This window comes from Strix uralensis, chromosome 2 (genome assembly GCF_047716275.1).
Source record: "Strix uralensis isolate ZFMK-TIS-50842 chromosome 2, bStrUra1, whole genome shotgun sequence".
NCBI classification, from domain to species: domain Eukaryota; kingdom Metazoa; phylum Chordata; class Aves; order Strigiformes; family Strigidae; genus Strix; species Strix uralensis.
The window spans coordinates 79,722,325-79,743,003 of NC_133973.1; the positions used below are offsets into that span (position 1 = coordinate 79,722,325).

Below are 20,679 nucleotides of genomic sequence, written 5' to 3' on the forward strand. Positions count from 1 at the left end.
AGACATGTCTTAGACCCTCCAAAGGGCTGCCTGTATTATTCTGTTTCTCCCCAGTGTCTACAGAGGCAGCCTAACGTCACTTGCTCTGGCCTGAGACCAACTTTCCCCTGGCATCCCAGGTTAGACATCTAACAACATTGCTCTTCCCTTTCTTTCCTCGAGCAATGTTGGCTAAGGCTCCATAGTCCAATTCTTGGCATCTCTGAAGGAAAGCCAAGTTCCAGAGGTGGAGCTAAACACAAGCATCATCAACTTCAATGACTTCAAGAGAGGGCAAAGCAAATACACAAAAGACTGTTCCTTAAAAAAAACCCCAAAGATTCCACACCAGTCTCGGTTACTTTCTGTTGTAACAGCCATTTTTATAAGGAAGAGTAAATAACCAAAGTTGTAGACACAATGCACAGCAGTAACTCTCCTGTTAAATGGGGGGTGGGGGGGTGGGGGGGGGTGTATGCTACTGATGCAAGAACTTCCATGTGAACTTAACTGCATCTTCATGGGAAGAGTCCCACTGCTTTAATAACACTAATTATTTGAAATGTTGTGCTGAAAACTACACTAATAAGAATTTAATCTAAAACTTCATCAGCTGCATACCCTCCTCAATAGCTTCACTATCCAGACAGAAACGTCTGTAAAAGTGGAAGCTATACATTAGTATAAAAAAATTAATAGCCTGCCTCTGTAAAGACTTAAGCAGGTATGTAAGCAGAACATCCTGAAAATTAAAACATACACAAATGTTTGAAGAAAAGTCAAAAGTTGTTAGTTTGTTTTTTCAAAGTAATGTCATTCAAAAGAGTAAATTTGATTCTGAACAAAAAAGGTAGTTCTACAGCTTCACAACAGCATCCAAAAATTGACAACAAACAACTTTTCACACTGAGGTACCGAAGTTAGGACAAAGGCACAGGACACTTCATACTGTTAAGTCACGCAGAAGTAAAGGTCCAGTAACATCGTAATTAGAGCTGTTGCTTGGGCTTAGAGTTCAAATTGCTGGGCCACAGCAGCAACCTCTACCCTGTGAGCCTTCCTGGGACCTGAGACTTCAAAATGCCAACGTTACACTATTACCAGCCTCTAAGAAGCAAATTTTCAGAATGTAGGGATTTATACTCTAAATCCCTTATTCCCTGTATGTAGTAAAAGACAGGCTACATATATAGAGATCTGAAAGAACAGATTATATTAACAACCTGCTACAAGGGGAAACAAAAAAAATAAATCCAAAATACAGCTAACATCATCCTCACCGTACCAAATATATGGCACAAGAGATCAAACACCTCAGTACCAAATAGTATGGTTTGTCCTGCTGCCCTCCTAGCCACAAAAAAATTCATTGTCGAATATTCAGCCAATTTAGCCTGATTTTCTGACTCCATAGCTGAAAAGTAGAAAAGTTGAACTATTTGAGGAAGCCTAATGCCTTAAATACATTCAGAAGCTTTAAAGGATGACATAAAAATAATCAGTATGCTTTACATTGGACTCATATGCTAGTTTTTTGCCTATGAATGAGTCTCCTCATTCTCAATTCCCTGTTCAGATATTAAAAAAAAAAGAACTTGGATGCATGCCTCTAATAGTACAGTCCTCCAGCAAAGTATTTTAGGCTTGATTCCAACTCTACCAAAAGGCATTCACAACAGAGACAATCCATACTTCGGGGTTATTCGTTTTACAGCTCCTTGAAAAACTGAAGTCAAAGCACCTGATTATAAAGCGAAAACAAAGGGAAAAATGAAAAGGTGTCTGTCCAGCACAGGATATAATACAAGAAGGAATGAGTATTAGAACGATGCAACAAATAATCATTCACAACACTTTTCCTCACTCACGTAAAGACAAATCAAGAATCACACTAACCAAACCATTCAATAACTAAAGAAAAATTTAAGAAAATACTATTCAGATGTAACAGTGAAATGTCACTACATGTCTTTCTTCAATCAAAACACTAATTATCCACTGAATAACTACTGACCTACTTTGTAATTCAACTCAGTTTTAAATGTACTTAATATAGTCATGTTTTTATTTAAAAGTACTGAAGCCACTGCTCCAGTGTTACTGCTTATTCATAATCTTTGCAGTTCAATTTAACGCTCAGTTATTTGGCTACTAATATTCTTCATGAGAGGAAAAAAAAAGAAAGAGCACTTTGGTGGCAGATTATGTATTTTCAGACATTTCTACAAGTGTTACTCTTACTCCTTCCCTCTCTGGTTTACACTACAAGTTTACTGAATATTTCTTACAGCCGTACAGTTACCACCAAGTTATTCTGCCCTTGAAGACATTCATAGCACTTCCCTTCCATGATCACACACATACATTTTATCTTCAACTAAACACTTTTCACAAAATTGTATGAATTACCTTAACAGTATTCTTCAAGTACAGTCCAAGTCCATAACCACTGACAAATTCAAATTATCCTGAATGGAGTTATGACAAATGTGACTACCTTTGCAGCATGGGAAGGCCTTTCATGCTCACATCAAGTAATCTTCAAATTGTTCAACAACAATAATCAACTCTGTCACCTTGATGAATAGGCCCTGTGAAAGTGAGTCCACGTATGTCATGGAATGTAATGTGTTTTTAAATGACAAGACACAAAACACAATGTGTGAGTGGTCCTACTAAAAATTTAGAGTTTGCAGACTCAAAATGGTAGCAAAATGAAAGAACCTAAGTTATCTGGAAAACTACATAACAAAAAAATGCATTTTTCCTAAATGTTTTACAGATGTTGAAGTCACAATCATTATAGTGCAAAGGTTTAAGAGATAATTCAGCTCATAACTTCTTACCACACATGTTCAAAGTCTATGATGCAAATAAAGGCAGGATCTAATATTAGCAGGAAAATCTGATTTAATGATAAATACATCAGAACAAAGCCCAAAACTTACTGAATCACCTAGAGCTATCTCGTATCGAAAGAGGATCTTTCGCAAGACCCAACAAAAGCGCAATACAAGATAACATGCGGAGAGGCAGCATGCACACCAAATTCAGAAGTTTTCCACTGTCATCTGATCATCAAAAGAACACTAAGAGTGTGGTTTCTGCGAGCACTGCGTTCCCTGCACAGAGCTCGGCGCACCTCGTCTCCTGACTTTCAGCTCGCACATAGAGCGAGCGATCGGTGCACAACGGGAAGCAGGGAACCGGTCTGTCTGCCAACGAGAAACACGGGAAAAAGAGAGTTTCGGGGCTTCTGGATACTTCAGACTCCACTAGTTACAGCATTCAGCAGCTGCAGCGATCCATTAGGTTCTGCAGAGGCACTCTTCTTACGCAGAAGAGTGTAGCGTTTTGTTAAAAACAAGTTTCAAAAGGACAAATAGGAGAAACTTGCATAAAACCGGGTGCAGTTCCTCTCGCGCTAACCCCTACGAAAGGCGGCTGCATACGCGCTACGTGGAATCGGCACAAATCTGAGACGAAGCGAATGCGCTACAGGTAACAGGGAGGGGAACAGCCCAAACCTTCACCTCCTCTGGGAGATAAGCTTTTTTTTTTTTTTTTCTTCTCATCCCCGTTTGCTTCTTAATGACGGCGGCAGCGGACAATTCCTGCCAAATTGCTGGAGAGCGGGACCCGCTCAAGAGGGAGCCTTCCCCTCGCGCTGGGAAGGGTGGGATCACATCTCGAGCGGGTGGAAATCAAGCCCCACAGCGAGACCTCGGAGCAGGCGTGTGCCGACCCCCGCCCGGGCGGGCTGCCCCCGCCCCCTCGCCTCTCCCCGCGGCCGGTACTGACCTGAGGGTGCGGTTGCCGGCGCAGCCGCGGCGCTCCATGGCGGCGGGCACGCAGCTGGTGAGCTCGGTCCAGTCGGCGTGCAGCCCGCAGCTCCAGCCGGTGGAGAAGCGGGAGAAGAGCCAGGTGTCCTTGTCGCCGCCCGGGCGGTGGCAGGCGCACTTCTTCTGCCCGGCCCGGCAGTAGCAGGGCTGCTCCAGGCGGATGTTGCGCACCAGGTGCCGCCCGAAGGTGGTGCCGCCCGTCTTCTGGATGTGGAGGAAGACGATCACGTCGCGACCCCGCATGTCGAACCGCACCCGCCGGCACAGCTCCCCCCGCGCGAACGGGAACTTGGCCGCCAGCCGCGGCGGCAGCGCCGCCGCCGCCTCCTCCTCCTCCTCCGCGGCGCCCGCTGCCGCCGCCTCCTCCTCCTCCCGCTCCGCCGGGCCCCCCCCACGGCGGGCGGCGGAGGCCGGCGGGCGGCGGGGGCAGGCGGCGCCGGGGCAGGCGGGCGACACGTACTGGTAGACGATGAGCAAGAAGAGCAGCGCCAGCAGCGGCGGCAGCAGCCACCTGTTGAAGCGCTCGTCCATGGCGAGGCGCGGGGGGCGCGGGGCCGGCTTAGGCGCTGCCGGGCGCTGCTGAGGGGGCGGCCGCCCCGGTCGGATCCCGCAGCCGAGGGGCGCCCGACTGCCTTCCCGACGGCATGGTCCTCGCAGGCGGCCGCGGCTGACTGGCTCCCTCCGCTCCGCTCTCCCGCTCCGCTCCGCTCAGCGCGGCGGGCCGCGCTCCAGCCCGCCCGAGGCGGCCATCCCGCGGCTGAGGCGAAGGAGGGGGGTGGGGGAAGGCGCCACCGCGGGAGCGCCTCGCGCTGTCCCCGGCACACGCTGCCGGGCAGCGGCAGCAGCTCGCGAGTCCGCTCCGCCGGCAACTCTCCAGCCCAAACACACCGCTCGGCCCCCGGCCGGGCGGGGCGGCCCCCGCCCGCCAGCCAATCGGGGTAAAGCCGGCCGCCCGAGCAGCCAATGGGCAGGCCTAGCATGCCGGCCCCACCGCCAATGAGAGCGGGCGGCGAGTAAACGGGGGTGGTGGGTGTCGCTCCTCGCTCCCCTCCAGGTATCGGACGGAGACCGATAGCGCGCGGGTGGAGGGTGGCGGAAGCAGCCAATGAGGCGTCGGGGGCGGAGCGGAAGGCAGCTAATAAGATAGACAAGGGGGCTCCGCCAGGTGAGCCGGGATCCTGCGGCTGCTGCCCGCGGGAAGGGGCGCCAGCGGAGTCGCGCGGAGCCGAGCCGGTCCCAGCACGCGGCCCCCACCCCGCCCCCCCGGTCCTGTGCGGTTCGCCGCGACGCCTCAGGAGTGAGGCGGGGATCGCTCACGTGAGGTTTTTTGTTTTACACTCCTTCATATCCCGTTATTTTCGCTTGTGGGGGTGTGTGTGTCTGTGTCTTGTACCGTTTGCGGTTTCAAGACCGTCTTTATAACCCCAGTGCTTACGTTTTTCATACCACTAGGTCGGACAGCACTGACTGCTACACAGATTAACTAATTGTACATTAAATGATGAGCAGAGCTGTTGGTTCTTGTGATCTTCAAAGCACAAAGTCCCAAATGCTGAACTGACTGTGGGAAACTTTATCTCCCCGAGGCAGTAACATTGATACCCCAGCAGCTACTTTATTAAAGTTTCAAAAGTTGATTTTTCAAGCCTGTTCACGTATTTACAACCACCATCAGTCTGAAGCTGTGTTGCTTTCCCTATTGAAAACTATTTTTTTAATAGAGATTCAAATCTTTAGCTTACAGGTCACACTTAGCTGAGTTTTGTCAAAAAAATGCTGTTTTGTCTGCAATGAGTTCTCTGTACTTTTAAAAGTCTGTTACAAACACTTCATATCCAAATACAAGCCTCATACTGCTTCTGGATTATAATATATTAATATGCAAAGCATTTCATGTTAGAACTGATTGCACAACTCAGTTATTTAATTACAGATTGCCTTTATTTACTGAGGGATTAATTAGATACCTGACAGTGCGAAAGCTACTTTCTTGCTCAACTCTAAAGACAACTCTGCAAGGCTGATAACAGATGAGTAGTGCCTTCCCATGGGACTATTTAACTTTAAAATTTAAAAAAAATAGTTGGGCCAATTGTTTTTAAACCAAATATTTTTATATAGAAAGTAAGAGTATTTGGACTCTCGGAAGAGTGTTATCAGCTCCCATTAAATCTTGACAGAAATAATAGAAATTACCAGGAAATAGTCTGAACAAAAGGAGTTAAAACTGTAAAAGTTGTGTTCCAAATGTTGCTACCACAAGAACAATGGCATGCACCACCTGACTCTAAACACACGAACGTACCACCCACACATACACAGTTCTAGGGTCCCACAGCACTGTTAAGGTATTGCCCTGGTAAAAGTTTGAGATGATCCAATTCTCTGGTCTTGCCAAGACATCAAAAGAAATGCACTTTCATCTTCAGTGAAATTTCATAAGGAGAACAACATGGGTTGCATGAAATTCACCCTCCTACAACCATGCATCATGGTACTGGAAGCCCGATCCCTCCATCCTCTGGCAGAGGATGCAGAGTCTGCTGTGAAATGAACCTGTTCAGTCTTCTTCCCATAACGACAAGAGGTGTGCACCCACTCACTCTTACCAAAGTGGAAAACGGCATTTTTGTCTTGGAAAATTCACCGTGTTCTTTGCCAGCGAGAGAAGCAGAGCATCCATCTTCTCTCTAGGGAGACCTCACTCTCTTCTCTGCTTTGCCCACCACCGTGGCTCACCTGCTTTCAGACTCCCTGTGCTCCCAAGTGTGGACTTACTGAGGTTGCCTTTTAACCTCTCTCTTTTACTAGGTGACAGGAAGCCTATCCCAGAGAAATGTAAATATTTATACATGTAAGATATAGAAGGATTTTTTTTCTCACCTCAGCCTATTCATTACCTAACAAGCAACCATCAAAAAAAAAAAAACAAACAAACAAAAAACCAAAGACAAAGTTAAATATAGTCTTGTTTTGGTAACAGAGTAGCACTAGTAAGATTTGTGTAGGTAAATTTGTATTTGGAATAAAAGCACTGCTAAAGGATTTAGACTGAAGTATCTCTTATAATGCTTAATATTTTTAGTAGGATACGGAAATGCTATTATAATTTAAGATTTTCTCACTAAATACCAGATTGTTGTCATGTACCTTCATCTCCATGAAAAGGAGATCAAAACTAAATTTGCTAAACAGGGAAATTGTGAATTTCAGTTAAATTAAAAATTCTTATTTATTTAAACTTACTCAAGACAGTTGCTGATTCACAAACACTGGCACAGAATATTTTTTACTGGACAGAAAGAATGTACAAGAGAAGTAAAAATATTTATAATGAGGTTTAGATGAAAAACTTGGCTTTTAAAAAGCTCTCATTTTTCTGAAACTAGCAAAAAGTACTTGCAGGCCCACATGAATTAATGTGTTTGTGCAGCTTTCAAAGACAGGCTTTTACTTATTGATTTTAATATTCTTAATGATGGTTTGTGGACCATGCTTTATGTAGAGTCACAACCCACAGTACATCCAACCACCACCCAGTTCTTCCCAATCGCATACAGGGTGTGCAGTTACACCCCAAGTTATACTGAACGTGGCCCCAGTCTGAATAGCAGTTGGGGTCTCCAGCGTGAACCTGGGTCTCATGATACTCAGCAGAAGCTAGGTATCCCTACACAGAGAATATAGCATTTTCATTTGGTCGCATTTTATGTTCTCTTTATAGATGTCCATGTTACTGTGCAAGGCCATGTGGGATTAAGCTTTAATAAAATCAGTTAGTTTCTTTAGAGGTCAATGGCTGTAACTCTTTAGCATCAATGAAGCGATGATAAGGGTCATTTTGAACACAGTCGTGTTTCCATTGATTTAATGAGAACACGACTGGGTTCAAAATGAAGCCCTAAAAATTGCAAACATTGTTCAATCCCAACATTTTCCCTTTCAAATATAACTCATCTGTAAATCTCCAAAGGGAGTTTAACTAGAAGGAAAATCCAGTTACAAGCTAGTTTTGAGATACTCTTACAAAACGAATGTAGTTTCTGTGGATTTCAAAATAAACCAGTTATGAGTAAGACTCAGAATTCTTTTATTTCTAACATAATAATTCTCCAATATGCTATGCTCCAATATCCATAGCTCAGAGTTCACCGAGCATTCAAATAAAATAATCCTGAAATGACCTATTCCTTGTAACAATTTCAGGCAGAATACCTTCACCTGTTAAAATTTACGTGCCAACTCTACTGTCATTTTTACCAGTGATATGCTGACATGTGAAAATGTGCACACAAAATTATTTCAGAATTCCAACACAGTATGCCCCTTCTCTTTGCCAATTCTGAGGTAACACTCAACACATTTTCTGAGTTGCTAAAAATAAAAATTGGCATACTTACCATTTATTTTAAAGGTCAACACAGTATTTGCTAGTCTGAAGCAATGGGCATGTGAAACGGTGTCAGTGCCAACATCAAGGTTTGCACAAAATGCATGAGTAAGCAAATGATATTATGAAGCAAAGGTACAAAAAGTATGATTTCATTTAGCAATTACCTGTCTGACAAGGTTAATATCTAATAGATCTGTTAATGTAAAATTACAGTGACACCTACCTCACACTGGTTTCTTTAAATTATTTATCGTGGCTTGACCTGAGCTGTTTCAACACTTGCAGTCAGTTGAGATTTCCAATAAACCAATTTTTCATTGTGCAGCAAGTCCCAGGTGTCTCCCTTGTCACAAGGATAAAAATTGTTAAATTAATAAACTCATGCTAACTTCAGTCATCTCTCTGGGATTAATTTATTCCAAGGTTTATAGTATAAACCTCCCTTATCTTTTGTCAGATTAAATTTTAGTATGTGCACTTACTGAACCTTCTATTTCAATGGCACACTGAGTGCTTTATTCTTCCTTTTAAAACAATAATTTATGCATTATACTGTCACCAGTCCATCTTCTTGTACAGTTGCAATTCATTATGAGGCTTGTTAATTTTCCCTTCTCCTGCTTGCCATTCTTTTTCTGGATGTAATAACTTTATTAAACCTATGACCCCCTTTTATTTCCTTTAGCCAGAACGCAGAGAATATAAATGCAGTGTTTTCAGTCAGTGTCTCGTATGTGCCAGTCCATATGCAGCGGCTTCTGAAAGTCATTCCTTACACATTGCTGTGTGTTTTGAAAGAAGGGATCAGCTATATTCTGCTTTGAATATTCATAATTCCACCTGTGTAAGACACTGACCTAGGACAACTGGAACATCTTAAGTCACTTTCAGCATTCTAGTCATTTTTCTTTTGTTTAAAACCATATAGCTGCTCATAGAATTATTACAATACCTTTTCTTTTAGTTACAGTTGTTAGGAAGATAGTTTCCCAGAAAAGGAACATTTATGAAAACTTTGAGCTAGAGTTTTTAGATCAATGCCAAAACTAGATATTTATAGGTAGATCTCCTTTCTACCACATAAACTTGGTCATCTTTTGGTCTTGCACCAGAGATCATTCCTGGGCTTTGCAACATGGGCAGCTAGCAGAGTAAAGAATGAGAAAAGGATCTAACCATGTTTGGGCATGTGCCAACTAGCACTCTCCCAAACAATTCCTGGACATAGTTTGGGAGTCAAACCATTCCAGAAATCGTTTCCAACAGCACTCAGTGACCAAGATTACAACTTCAGTGTAGGTCAGACCATGTCATGCTATTTGACCTCAGTATCCAAGGAAGTTCCTGAACATGTTTAACTTACTAATGTCGACAACACCCCTGAGCCTTTCAAGTTCTTAATTTAAGGAAGAAAAATTTGTGTTCTCTCTTGCCTTTTGTACTGTGGCATAGTCAAGTTACATTACAAAACTCAGGTTGAAGTTACAGTATGTTAGCTAGCAAAGAAAATCTCTGGCATGTAGGGCCACATACGAGGCATAATGGAGTCCACTGCCTAGAGAATGGGGTGGCACTAGGGACAAGCAATGGCGGGCCTTGCTGGTAACCACCTACAATTAGAACTGTAGCAAGGATGATGTGGGGTGTGACCAGTGCCTGCAAATTAGCCTCTGGCTGCTGTTGCCATTCAAAAGATGTGTGCAGCTTCACGATATGGCCAGATAGAGTTGGTGAATGGGAAGATACTTCAAGTGGAGTTACAAATGTCCCAGTTATTGAAAGATGCAATATCAAATGACTAGCAGCTAATGCTGGTCCTGCACCAAAGGGAGAAAGCAAAGAGTATGACATGCAGGGTGTTTTTTTGTAATTCCCAAAAGCCTAAACATAGGGTTGTTCATGTATACTCTCTACAAGCAGAATCTGCAACATGAAAACAGCCTGAGGAAAGCATTTAGCAGGACTGACACAGCAAATTGCTCTCCCATTTCCACTCTGTGCACAGAAGTTAGATGTACTTACACATATTCCTTCCAGCCATCAGCCTTTTGAATCCTGCAATATTTATGATGCAAACTCTAGAGTGTAGAGCCACTCTTGTGGACTTATTACAGATCAAAGGCATGTCACCTGTACCACACCCACATTTATTTTTCCAGATTCGGGTACAAGTAGAAATGCTACAGACTCAGTCACTGTCAATCATGTGAAGGATATCACTACTGCACATGCATATGGTCTTTTGTTTTTCCCAGTAAAGAACAGTCTAACAGCATGCAATAAACTCCCTTGTTTAAAGATTAAGGTGTCCAAGTCAATGCCCAAGTTCCCACATTCCAACTTCCTTCCAAGAACTGATTCTGATCAGAAAGATCAATGCGGAGAGAGATCTGTCTCTTCTGAAACTGGTACATGCTTCCTTCTGCCTAGCAAAAACTAACGAGTATCTCTATCAGTATTCCTCCCAAGGCCCCAAAACTTCTCATATAGTAAGGTATAGGAATTGCAAGACTGTGTAACACTGCCACCTGGTGATATGCATCACAGCGATATTTTCTTCCTCCTACCATCACACAAAAACCTGCCGCTTCCTTTCAGGTGGCCTTAATTTGCAAGTCCCGAACAAACATAACTTATCCCACTATCAGTTTATCTCGAGAACCTCTGCTTGTGTCTAGAAGTCAAATTACTAAGGTTTTCAAAGTTGTGCAGGCCATGTCTTTTCCTTCAGGATTGACTTTTAGATGTGCTACGCATTAGACATGGTCTAACTTGATCCAAATACCCATTACAACTGTGTATGAAGTCTAGAAACTTCAGTGTGTTCTGAGAAATAAATCTAAAATAATATTATAAATGATCAACTAGGCCTCCCCTCCCTCCTTTTTTTGTTCATCTTTTCAATCTTTGAGATGTCATGTAAAAAAACCCCCAAACAAACAAAATGTCCCAACAGCAACAACAAAAAATCTTCCAAGAAGTTTCCCTCTCCAAGGAGGAAGGAATGATTTCTGTAGTATTTGATCTCAGACTCTTTCATCTCTTTCATCTGATCTCTGTGGGATATAGATGGAAAATGGAGAAAAGCATTGCAAATGGTAGATCAAGCTCAACTTCTAGCACCCCTATCTGGCTTTCACAGCTGTCTGCAAGTCTGAACCTTTCTTTCATAACTGACCTCCAACTCCTTCCTGAAAATCACAGCAAGTGCAAGAACCATTATCGCTTTCTGGGTTGCCACTGTTTCTTACTAGACCTTTCTTGGATTCATTTCAGCAAGCCACCTGGATACTTTGAAGTTTGAACTCAAGAACCGCACTTTTTTAATGTGCTGCTACAGGAGTTTTTAGAACAATTCAGCTCTTTCTGAGAAGCACTCCAACTCTTGTTTGGAGGTTTTTCTTACCTCTTTCTTATTTACTTATCATTCTATAAGCACCTAAAGGCATGTAATCAGTGATTCTTCCCTAACATAGAGCGATACAAAGATTTAATGTTGTCTTTCTGTGTATTCGTAAAATGTATGAATGGTAATATTTATTATCTAAATTATCCTACCAATATCAGTGAAATACTGGTCCTGTCGTCAGTTAAAAGTTCAGTTGGACTTCTGAAAAATGCTCAGAGGAATTCAGGCTTAATTATTAAAGGATGTAAGTTATTTCACAGCTGGGGCTGCAGTGGAATTACTCCTATTATCTCAAATCTGGCTGACCTACAAAAGTCACAGTGCAGAAAAGTCACTAGTACTGTGGGTGACAGGTTAGATACTCAGTTTGAAGTCTTGGTTTGAGACATCTGCCTCCAGCACTAATTTATCTTACGATCTTGGATTAAAGTATGCTAGTGTTACCATTTTGGCTGACACTAGGAACTGTAATTACTATAAGAACTGGGAATTTTAACCTATAACGGCAAATTGTGGCAGCAAATGTCAAGATACAAATAGTTCCCCTAACCCTCAGCAGAGGGAAGGATCTGTTGGCCTCGCAGTCTGTCTGCAACAGACCAATGACTAGGTAAGAAATATGAGAGGGAAGAAAAATTGTTCAACACTGTGACAGGTTTGAGATGAATAAACCATAAATTCAGAGGGAGAGTTGAGGTGAAGATTGCTTGAGTGCTTGTTCGGATTAAGAATCTGCAAAAAATGAGGGAATAATTCTTCGGCTGTCAGAAAAGGAGCTCAAAATACAGGTTGGCCAAAGCAGCTTGTTTGGCCAAGGGGTCTAAGAGTACCTGAAGTTGAAGTGGCTTAGTGAAGAAAAGCATGTACCTACAAACTACGAACATTTTATATCATTTTGGGGCAAAAGGAAAGCTGAAGTAGAATAAGAATTGCACAGCTAAGAGAAGACAGAGCTTGCCCACAGAGGTGTAGTCACACTGTGGCTTGCAGACCACTGATGGTGAGTGAAATATCAGAAGTTGATCTGTAAAACAGTTACCAGCCCTGCACACTCATCCATGGCTATGTGCAAGCATAACTGGGAATTAATAGCGTTAAAATATTTTAATTTATGTTTATGATTGTAACTTAAAAAATCATATGCTGTAAAGCTATTTTATTTAAATACAATGTTTTTAACATAAATATCATCCCCTCTCCCAACTCTTAAGAAATAGTAGGATACAAGTTTTCCAGAGATTTTATAATTGCATTCCTTTAATAAAGTGTTTGAGAACCCCAAGTTTATAGCAAAAATGTGGAGAAAATGGAAGCTTACGCTTTCTTTTGGAAGGAAGACTCTTAGAAGAACTCTTGTGGAAAAGTTTGCTGGGGCCTCCAGCAGGCAGGATCTCACTTTTCATTCTTTAGTATCATAGAGTAACCTATCATTTAATCTTAATCCTTTCAGGAGGCCTAAGTATACCAGCCTAATATAATATAGTAAATGGTTTATGATAACTGTCAGTTATTAAAATTATAGTATGAACAGCAGTTTAACAAACGTGAATAACCAGTACTGGCAGTTTCTGATGTAACTTCATTTAATCTAGGAAGTCATGATCAAAAAATAATGGAAAACTTAAATAAAGGTGAGTTTTCCAGTCAGAAACCTAGCTTTATTACAAACTAATAGATAAACATAATTTCCCTTAGTTTAAGATGAGATATTAGTTATATGTGATAATCTTAGAAGTTAGCCAACTATCTGTCTAGATGCATGACCATTTTATTTTAGTGACAAAGATATTCAAAAGAGTATGCATCAAGATAGCATGCATCTAGCATTAATCCTGTTGCCTTCTTTTTCTTCCTTCCTGCATGTTCAGTGTCGCATAGTCTGGAACTGCACATGACGGCTTCAGCAGCACTAGGGAGGGGTGAAAAAGCACATCCCACCGGCTCTTACCTCTGCGGTAAGTTTGCATGGCTGGGAATCCCTCCACCAGCTATGGATACAAAAGATACCATTAGCAGAAGCTAGCATATTAGGGGTTAAACAATTTGCATTTCATTAATAACACTTCATTTTTGCCCTCAAAGTTTATCTACATTAAAATATTCTAAATGTAGTGTGTTTCTGTAAGTCTAATTATATGCGATATGTGAAAACATATTTGATAATCACATTGCTAATTATGTGCAATCACTTCAATACACAGGTGCAAAGCTCCAGAAATACGCATATTTGAATGTCTTCATGTACAGATATAAACCACAGCCTTGCAGTTACTTAAGTGTTCAGTGACCCCTTATTTCTCTGGGAGCGTACTTCCTTGGATTTTTGAGTGGCTAGTGCCATTGGAACCAAAGAAATGTGCTAGGCTGCTACAAACCTAGGATTAAATTTATATGTGTGTGTTCCAGTGCTAAAAAACTGTAATTCCTGACTTTTCTATGGTTTATGAACATTTTAAAGTAAACAGTTTATAATTTATTGACAGATACTTCACGCTGACTTCAGAGATGTGGGAATCATTTTTAATTTTCTTCTGGGAGCTTTATATCTCACAATGTTCCTTTAGTATATATTTGCCTGGAATATCATATATATGTGCATGTGAATGTGTCTCTTCCAGTTTGGATTAAACTTAGGGGACCTTCTTAATGGTTTAATAATAGAAGGTAATAAAAGACTTGAGCAATAGATCCATTTTCATTGTAAGTGTAATAGCTTGTGGCTGCACTTTTTGCTTCTCTTTCATTTATGTGTAACTGTTATTTTTTACATTGATTTTTAAAGCTGTCTTCACAATGGATTGTAATTAGCTTTGTGTATAAATCATAAAAATTGAGAATTTTATATACTCAGATTAACTGCAGCAGACATAAAATATTAATTTGCATCATTCAAAAGTAATACTTCTATGTTCCCTCTAAAGATACTCAGCATAAATTATTGGAAGGAATAGTTTTTAGATGACTTGTCCATAAGTATTCTTTTTCAGATTTGTGAAGTGAGCTGAAATGAGCCATGACAGGCGAGGAACCTATCCACTGCTTTGCCACTAACATTACCAAAATGACAGACCAATGAGAAGGGACACAGCAAAATCTGAAAAGCAGTATTGGAATTTGTTCCACTGGATACAAATCCATTGCATTTCACACAACAAAGCAGCATGACTTGCTCTGTTTTGCTTTAGCTACCCATAGCTTTAATTAAAATAAATTACACTTAAGAGTCACAGAATAGTTGGGTTGGAAGAGCGTGCTGGAGGTCATCTTGTTCTACTTGTGCATAAATAGGGACCGGCTTCAAAGTTACCTCAGGTTGCTCAGTGCTTTGTCCAGTCAAGAGTCACAGCCACACAAAGGACAGGATGTAATCCCGAATGTCACCACTCACTGAAATTACAGGCTGGAAATTAGAACGACATAATGCAGAGGGGATCATCCTTTTAAGAAGCACGTTATATTTTTCTTTCCTGCATTAGGGGTGCGCTAGTGAGACACTCCATGGGAAGTGAGGGATAGACACACGATTTCTCCTGCCGGCTGCTCAGCCACACAGCCTGCGAGCTAGCTGCTCCTGGCTTCTGCTGTGGCCCACACACTGCTCCGCACACAGCCGGGAACAGGGAGTTACCGCAGAAGTCACCTATTTAGGAGCACGTGCCTCCTCCTGGCAGGGCAGTGGTTCCTCGCTCCTTCCGAGGCCGTAATTCAGCCTGAGCCAGGAGCCCCTGCGTCCAACAGCCCTGCCTCCCAGCCTGTGCCTTCGCTGGAGGATGGTGGGTGGTGCAGTCTACAGGCAAAGCTGCACAGGTGAAAATATAATTGCAATTCTGAACCAGTTTAAAAAGGATAGAAGAGTTTCTGCAAATTAAAACTGCACTTGGCTTTAAGTAGACTGTCGTATGTCGTGATTCTGCAGTCCTCGCTTCTCTCAAAGATGACTTGGTTGAGTGCACATTCAGAACTCACTGGCTAGTTTTCCAACTTACGTTTTCTTAGGCATCCTGGAAAGGGTTCACAACTCAACTCACTGAGCTGACTAAAGAGGAAAAATCACTGATACACTTTGTTGTACAGGTATCTTATCTTTATATTTTCCAATTTACATGTAGCAATAGCACCTTTTGATTCATACATGATAGGCCTACAAGCCAAATCCTACTCCTCTGTTCTGGGAAATACTGTATTTTCTCAGTGAAAGCACCTATACCTTCACACTAAAGTCTTTTCTCATGCTGCAGTTGTACTATGTGGCCAGAATTGCCCTGAGGTACTTCATTGCACATATCAGCTTATGAATTAATGTAAAAATACTCAATTTAGTACTTTTTATTTATAAATATTCTATCCACTGAAGTTATAATCTCCCAAATATTTGCATATGACAATCATGTCTAAAATACAAGTATGTGGCTGTTATTTGAGTCATTTAGAATGGTGATTTAATAGCCTTTTTATTGTACATTTTAGGCTAATTTTTGTATCACCAGTGTATCACCTGTGTTCCTTTCACTGGGTAAGTAGACAGATTCACAAGTTACAATTAGGGAAAGAAGAAAAAATGTTCTTTTTTTTAACCTCACAGGGTTCTGCAAGTAAGAGAATAATTATCAGAGCATGCCAATTAACAACCAGGGTTGTTAGTTGGCATCAGAAGTGCCAACTCATGTTAGACGATGAGCTTGAACCAGTAAGCTAAGATTTAGCATAGTTAGACTCAGAAAAACCTGTTATGTTAACGATAAGCCCTATTTTTATCCATTGGTACAGTTAGTTGTTCGGATTTGGCGGGTAGGAGCCAGTACAATCCAGAAATACAACCACACTGTCCTGTTGGCACAGCAGAGCAGTGGCATTGCTTATGAACTTGAGCTGGTGTATCCAAATTGAGCTGCATTCCCCATTACAGCCACATTTCACTGTTCTCCACTACATAATGCAGACATACCTGGAGATTCATGGAAAGTTTGTTGATCTGGCCCAGGAAGTATATTCTTGACATTTCTGAGGTGGGCCATTTCAAATAAGAAGATATAACTTCTATGCTTATTTCACAAAGTAAAATGTTGCTTCAGTTTCTTTTCTTTTTTAATAAAAGTTGGAAAGAGAAGCATACTGGCAGGGAGCCATTTACTGTCACTGCAGCTGCATGTGTAGGCATAGCAAGGCAGCATAAATTCTGATTGCCAGAAAGTTGCCACAGAGCAGCTTCTGTGAGCTGTTGAAACCAGGCTTATGTTACTTCTGCATCAATTTTTCTTTCACTTGCTTGTCACTGTAAATCAAAATGAAAAGCTAACAGACTATAAAATATATTTATCATTGTTTATTACATAATACCGTTATATTGAGATATGCTAATCAAATAACCCAGGTTAGTCTTTATTTTTAATGGAATGGACAAAAAGAGATGCAGTATGGCATCCTTAATCTCTTCAGGGAAGTGCCTCAAATGTCTGACACAGGAGTGACATTGACAGGTTCTGAAGAGATCGGCCTTCAATCTCGCAGCAAGATAAAAGGATGCCAGCAGTTACTGCTCAGGAGACTGTCAATTAATAACCAGATAACAGGTATATCTTTTGACTAGTGTTTGACACTTACATTACCTCCAAGTTAGGGAGAAAGGGAGCCTTTCAGCTCAAAAATTGTTTTCAATCTGTTAAAAAATAAAGTTTTATTTTCAGCTAACTGAATATGCTGATGAAACTCAACTTATTTTCACTTATTGCTACTGTTTCTATTAAATAGACATAGCTCACTGTGACTTATACTATAAAACATTTGCATCTTACTGAAAAGCATTCATTAATCACTTCCTCTATTCACACTGAAACAGCTATGATAATCAATTCTTATTTGCACAGCTGTGATATGAATAATTTTAAAATTTTGCTGTAATTGTTCTTCTGTTCTGCTGAAAAATGGTTTCAGAGAACTAAGGGGTTTTCTCACATATATATGGAATGTACGTATGAGAATGGCCAAGTGTTATATAGAATACTTAATTACATAAAAGTCTTCTGTAGAAATGAAGATTAAGTCTGCTCTCGATCTTCTAGGTTTGCACACTGCTTACAAGATTAAAATCTGCCTTTGTCCAAACATAAAGAAACAGATTTTTTAAAAGTGCATATTGGCTCTTTGTGGCTAGAATGTAGCTAAGGTACCAAAGAGAAGGGAAGATGGATAAATATGCAAAAGCTTTTGTAAGGAAAATAATGTATTTCTTTCTGAGGAGCAATCAGAACTGCATCTTAAGCAATGGATCAGGTTGCCCAGAGAGGTTGTGCAGGTGCCATCAGCAGATGCATTTTTTCAAGACTTGACTGGACCTCAGAGCTGACCCTGCTCTAAGCAGGAGCTTGGACTAGAGACCTCCTGAGGTCCCTTCCAACTTCATTTAGCCTACCTATGATCCTAAATTTTATGCACCTAATAAAACAATAATCCTAAATGGGAGAGAGAGGGAGAGATGTCTCAGCAGGGAGATTCTTTCTGTCTGAGATCTCTGAATTCAACAGAAAGGATTTTTCCTCAAGAGAAAAACTGGTCCAACTATTTTCTGTAGTTCACCACAGACTAATTATCTGACCTTTGATTCAGAGCTACCACTTTATCTTGCCATGAAATTCAAAGATAATTGTATTTCCATAGCCAGTGCCAACAAATTTTATTTATCTTTTTGTATGGCAAATCATAAATTCTCAAGATGAAACAAGTACAAACTATTAAGAATTCACATTTAAGCAACAATAGCAGCCTCTTCACTATCAATATAAAACAAAATGTAAGACAGCAACTTTATATAGGAAAGGAATTGATAGATTAGGGTAAGGTAGATGAATTCATCATCACAAATACATAGTATCACATGGAGTTATGAAAAATGCACGGTAAGTGTATATACACGGGGAACATGCTTAGTAAATTTCAGTTTCAGTTGAAGAAACAGCAAAAAGCAACTTGTTAGTAAGTCCTTTAACTACAGAAGGATTGTTAATGTTGGGGTTTTTTTGGTAGATGATCAATATAAAACAGCTATAGCCTATTCTGTGCAGGACAAAAGTAGTGTGAGTTGTACTAAGTCCATCAAATGCATTTGGAACTTTGCTAGGGAGTGGTGGAAGTGTCTTTTACCAGTTCACCGCATGTGTTTTTACTTTCTATGAATGCAGGAGTTTGGCCGCATACATGGGTTATCAGCACAGGAACACAAGGGGCCCAAACTTACTCATCCATACAGTACTCTGGCCATGCCATCCCTCTTTGCAAGCAGCAGCTTCTGAACTGTCAATATGAAAGAAAAAAGCTGATCAGACAGTATATCACAGCCTTTCTCCATGTAAAAGATGCTAAATTCTGTTATTTCTAATGGCCCTACACATGAACCAAGAGAAATACTTCTGTGGCTTTCATTATTTCTACAGAGGTATATGAAGGCTGCACTACCAGTCTTAGGTAAGGTTAACTTAAGTCATCTGACTTACACTTAAGTTGGCATCACTGATGTGTCACAGTGGTACCTGAAAATTATCTGAGGTCTTTTAACAGCACAGACTTGTGAAAATAAGTCCAGAAAAGGCCCCAGACTGAATTTACATATGAACAACCCTCAGGGACCTCTTTATCATACTTTCAGATGATAAAGACCCAGCAGCATGTTAAGTACAGGCATTTTGTTTGGTCAGAGTTTCTGTACCAAAGTTTGAGAACACCTGGCAAACAGATTCCATTTGTTTGTACGTATGATGTTATATTGATCAGTCCTGAGCATTAACAAATCAAACTACACAATCCATAGCCTGCTCCCTAGACTACTGCCCTAACTGGCTCCTGCAATCCACACAGCAGTTTTAGACAGTCAGGAGATAATTGCGAGCAAAATAAATTAAGGTGTATGCAGCTGTAGGACATTCACATTTCAGCTTCAAGTTCCACGAGTCACGTTTTGGAAAAGGCAATACCCCCTATTTTTAATACAGCTGGAGGATTCTTCCTCCAGTAAAAACCTACTCAGAGCTGCTCTGCATTCACATCCCACAATACTGCTCCAGAAGCACCCACACCAGCCTCTTTAAGCTTTGCTGTATTGGCAAAAAACTAAGGAAGTGTAGCAGCTTTGTTGAGGAAATGGAATTAACTACTGAGATTTCAAAAACAGATAAAAAAGAAATTAGAGACCAGGAGCCTGAAAATTGTGAAGTAAGCTAGGTAGACATTACAAGCAAGAGTTCCAGTGAAGCTCATATTTTTTGAGGAAGAAATTATGTACATAGGAAACAGAACCCATCTCAACACAGAAATTGGTTTGAAAAACTTTCACTTTGAGGGAGGAAAAAAATTAAGTACTTCCCCCTTCCAGCAACCATTATATTTGAATACATACATATGTTCTGTATGAAGCTGCTCACACTTCGTAAGATCTTAGCTGCTATTTTTAGGCCGGTGAAAGCCGAGGGAGAGCAACCGTTGAGTGCCAAGCACAAGCAGAGGCACTGGGAGGTTCGGGGAGCGCCAGGGAAGTCAGCTGCTGTCCTGACTCTGGGATAACACCGCCCTATGTCTCCTCAGCTGCGCGCAGCCGCTGTGACCAACAGCGCCCACCGAACGCTGAGCTAACGGCAGAGCCCCACAAGGGAAACCTAAAGATACACTACGCGGAACTCACGCTTATAAAAACACCCGAAAACGTAAAAAAATAACGGAAACGCCCCGAAGTTAGCACAGGCTCTGCCCCCCCAGCCTCTCAGGGCGGGAACAAGACCCTGCATGAGGGAGGCGGTCACCGCCGCTCCTGCGCCTGCGCCGGGGCGCGAGCCGCACCGCCCCGCGAGCCACTCTCGCCTTGCCCCCAGCGCCGCGTGTCACCGCGCGAGCCTAGAGAGCCCCGCTATTTATTCGGCGTCAGCCGCTGATTGGTCTGTGGGCTGACCAATAGACCAACAGCAAGGGCACGGCACAGCCAATAGAAGCAAGGCAGGGGCAGTGTGGGCGGGGCGGGGGTGTGCACGCCAGGGCTGAGGGAGTCGTGCGGCGCAGCGGCTGCGCTGGGTGTC

The 20,679-nt window shown here is 41.8% G+C and overlaps 1 protein-coding gene and 1 long non-coding RNA gene across 2 annotated transcripts in view; both read right to left on the reverse strand.

Annotated features, from left to right (window-relative positions):
* Nucleotides 1–4,137, reverse strand: part of HS6ST3 (heparan sulfate 6-O-sulfotransferase 3) — a 324,818-nt gene extending 320,681 nt beyond the window's left edge. Inside the window, exon 1 of the mRNA XM_074859406.1 lies at nucleotides 3,781–4,137. Within this exon, the coding sequence (XP_074715507.1) occupies nucleotides 3,781–4,064 (284 nt within the window). The 5' untranslated portion in view covers nucleotides 4,065–4,137. The remainder of the gene's footprint in view (nucleotides 1–3,780) is intronic.
* Nucleotides 4,138–13,050: 8,913 nt separating this feature from the next.
* On the reverse strand, nucleotides 13,051–20,506 carry LOC141940207 (uncharacterized). Its single transcript, XR_012627918.1, has 4 exons — nucleotides 20,473–20,506; nucleotides 18,855–18,910; nucleotides 14,931–15,010; nucleotides 13,051–13,611 (listed from the first exon to the last, which is right to left on the reverse strand). It is a non-coding gene; the product is annotated as an uncharacterized LOC141940207 (long non-coding RNA).
* Between the last annotated feature and the right edge of the window lie 173 nt (nucleotides 20,507–20,679).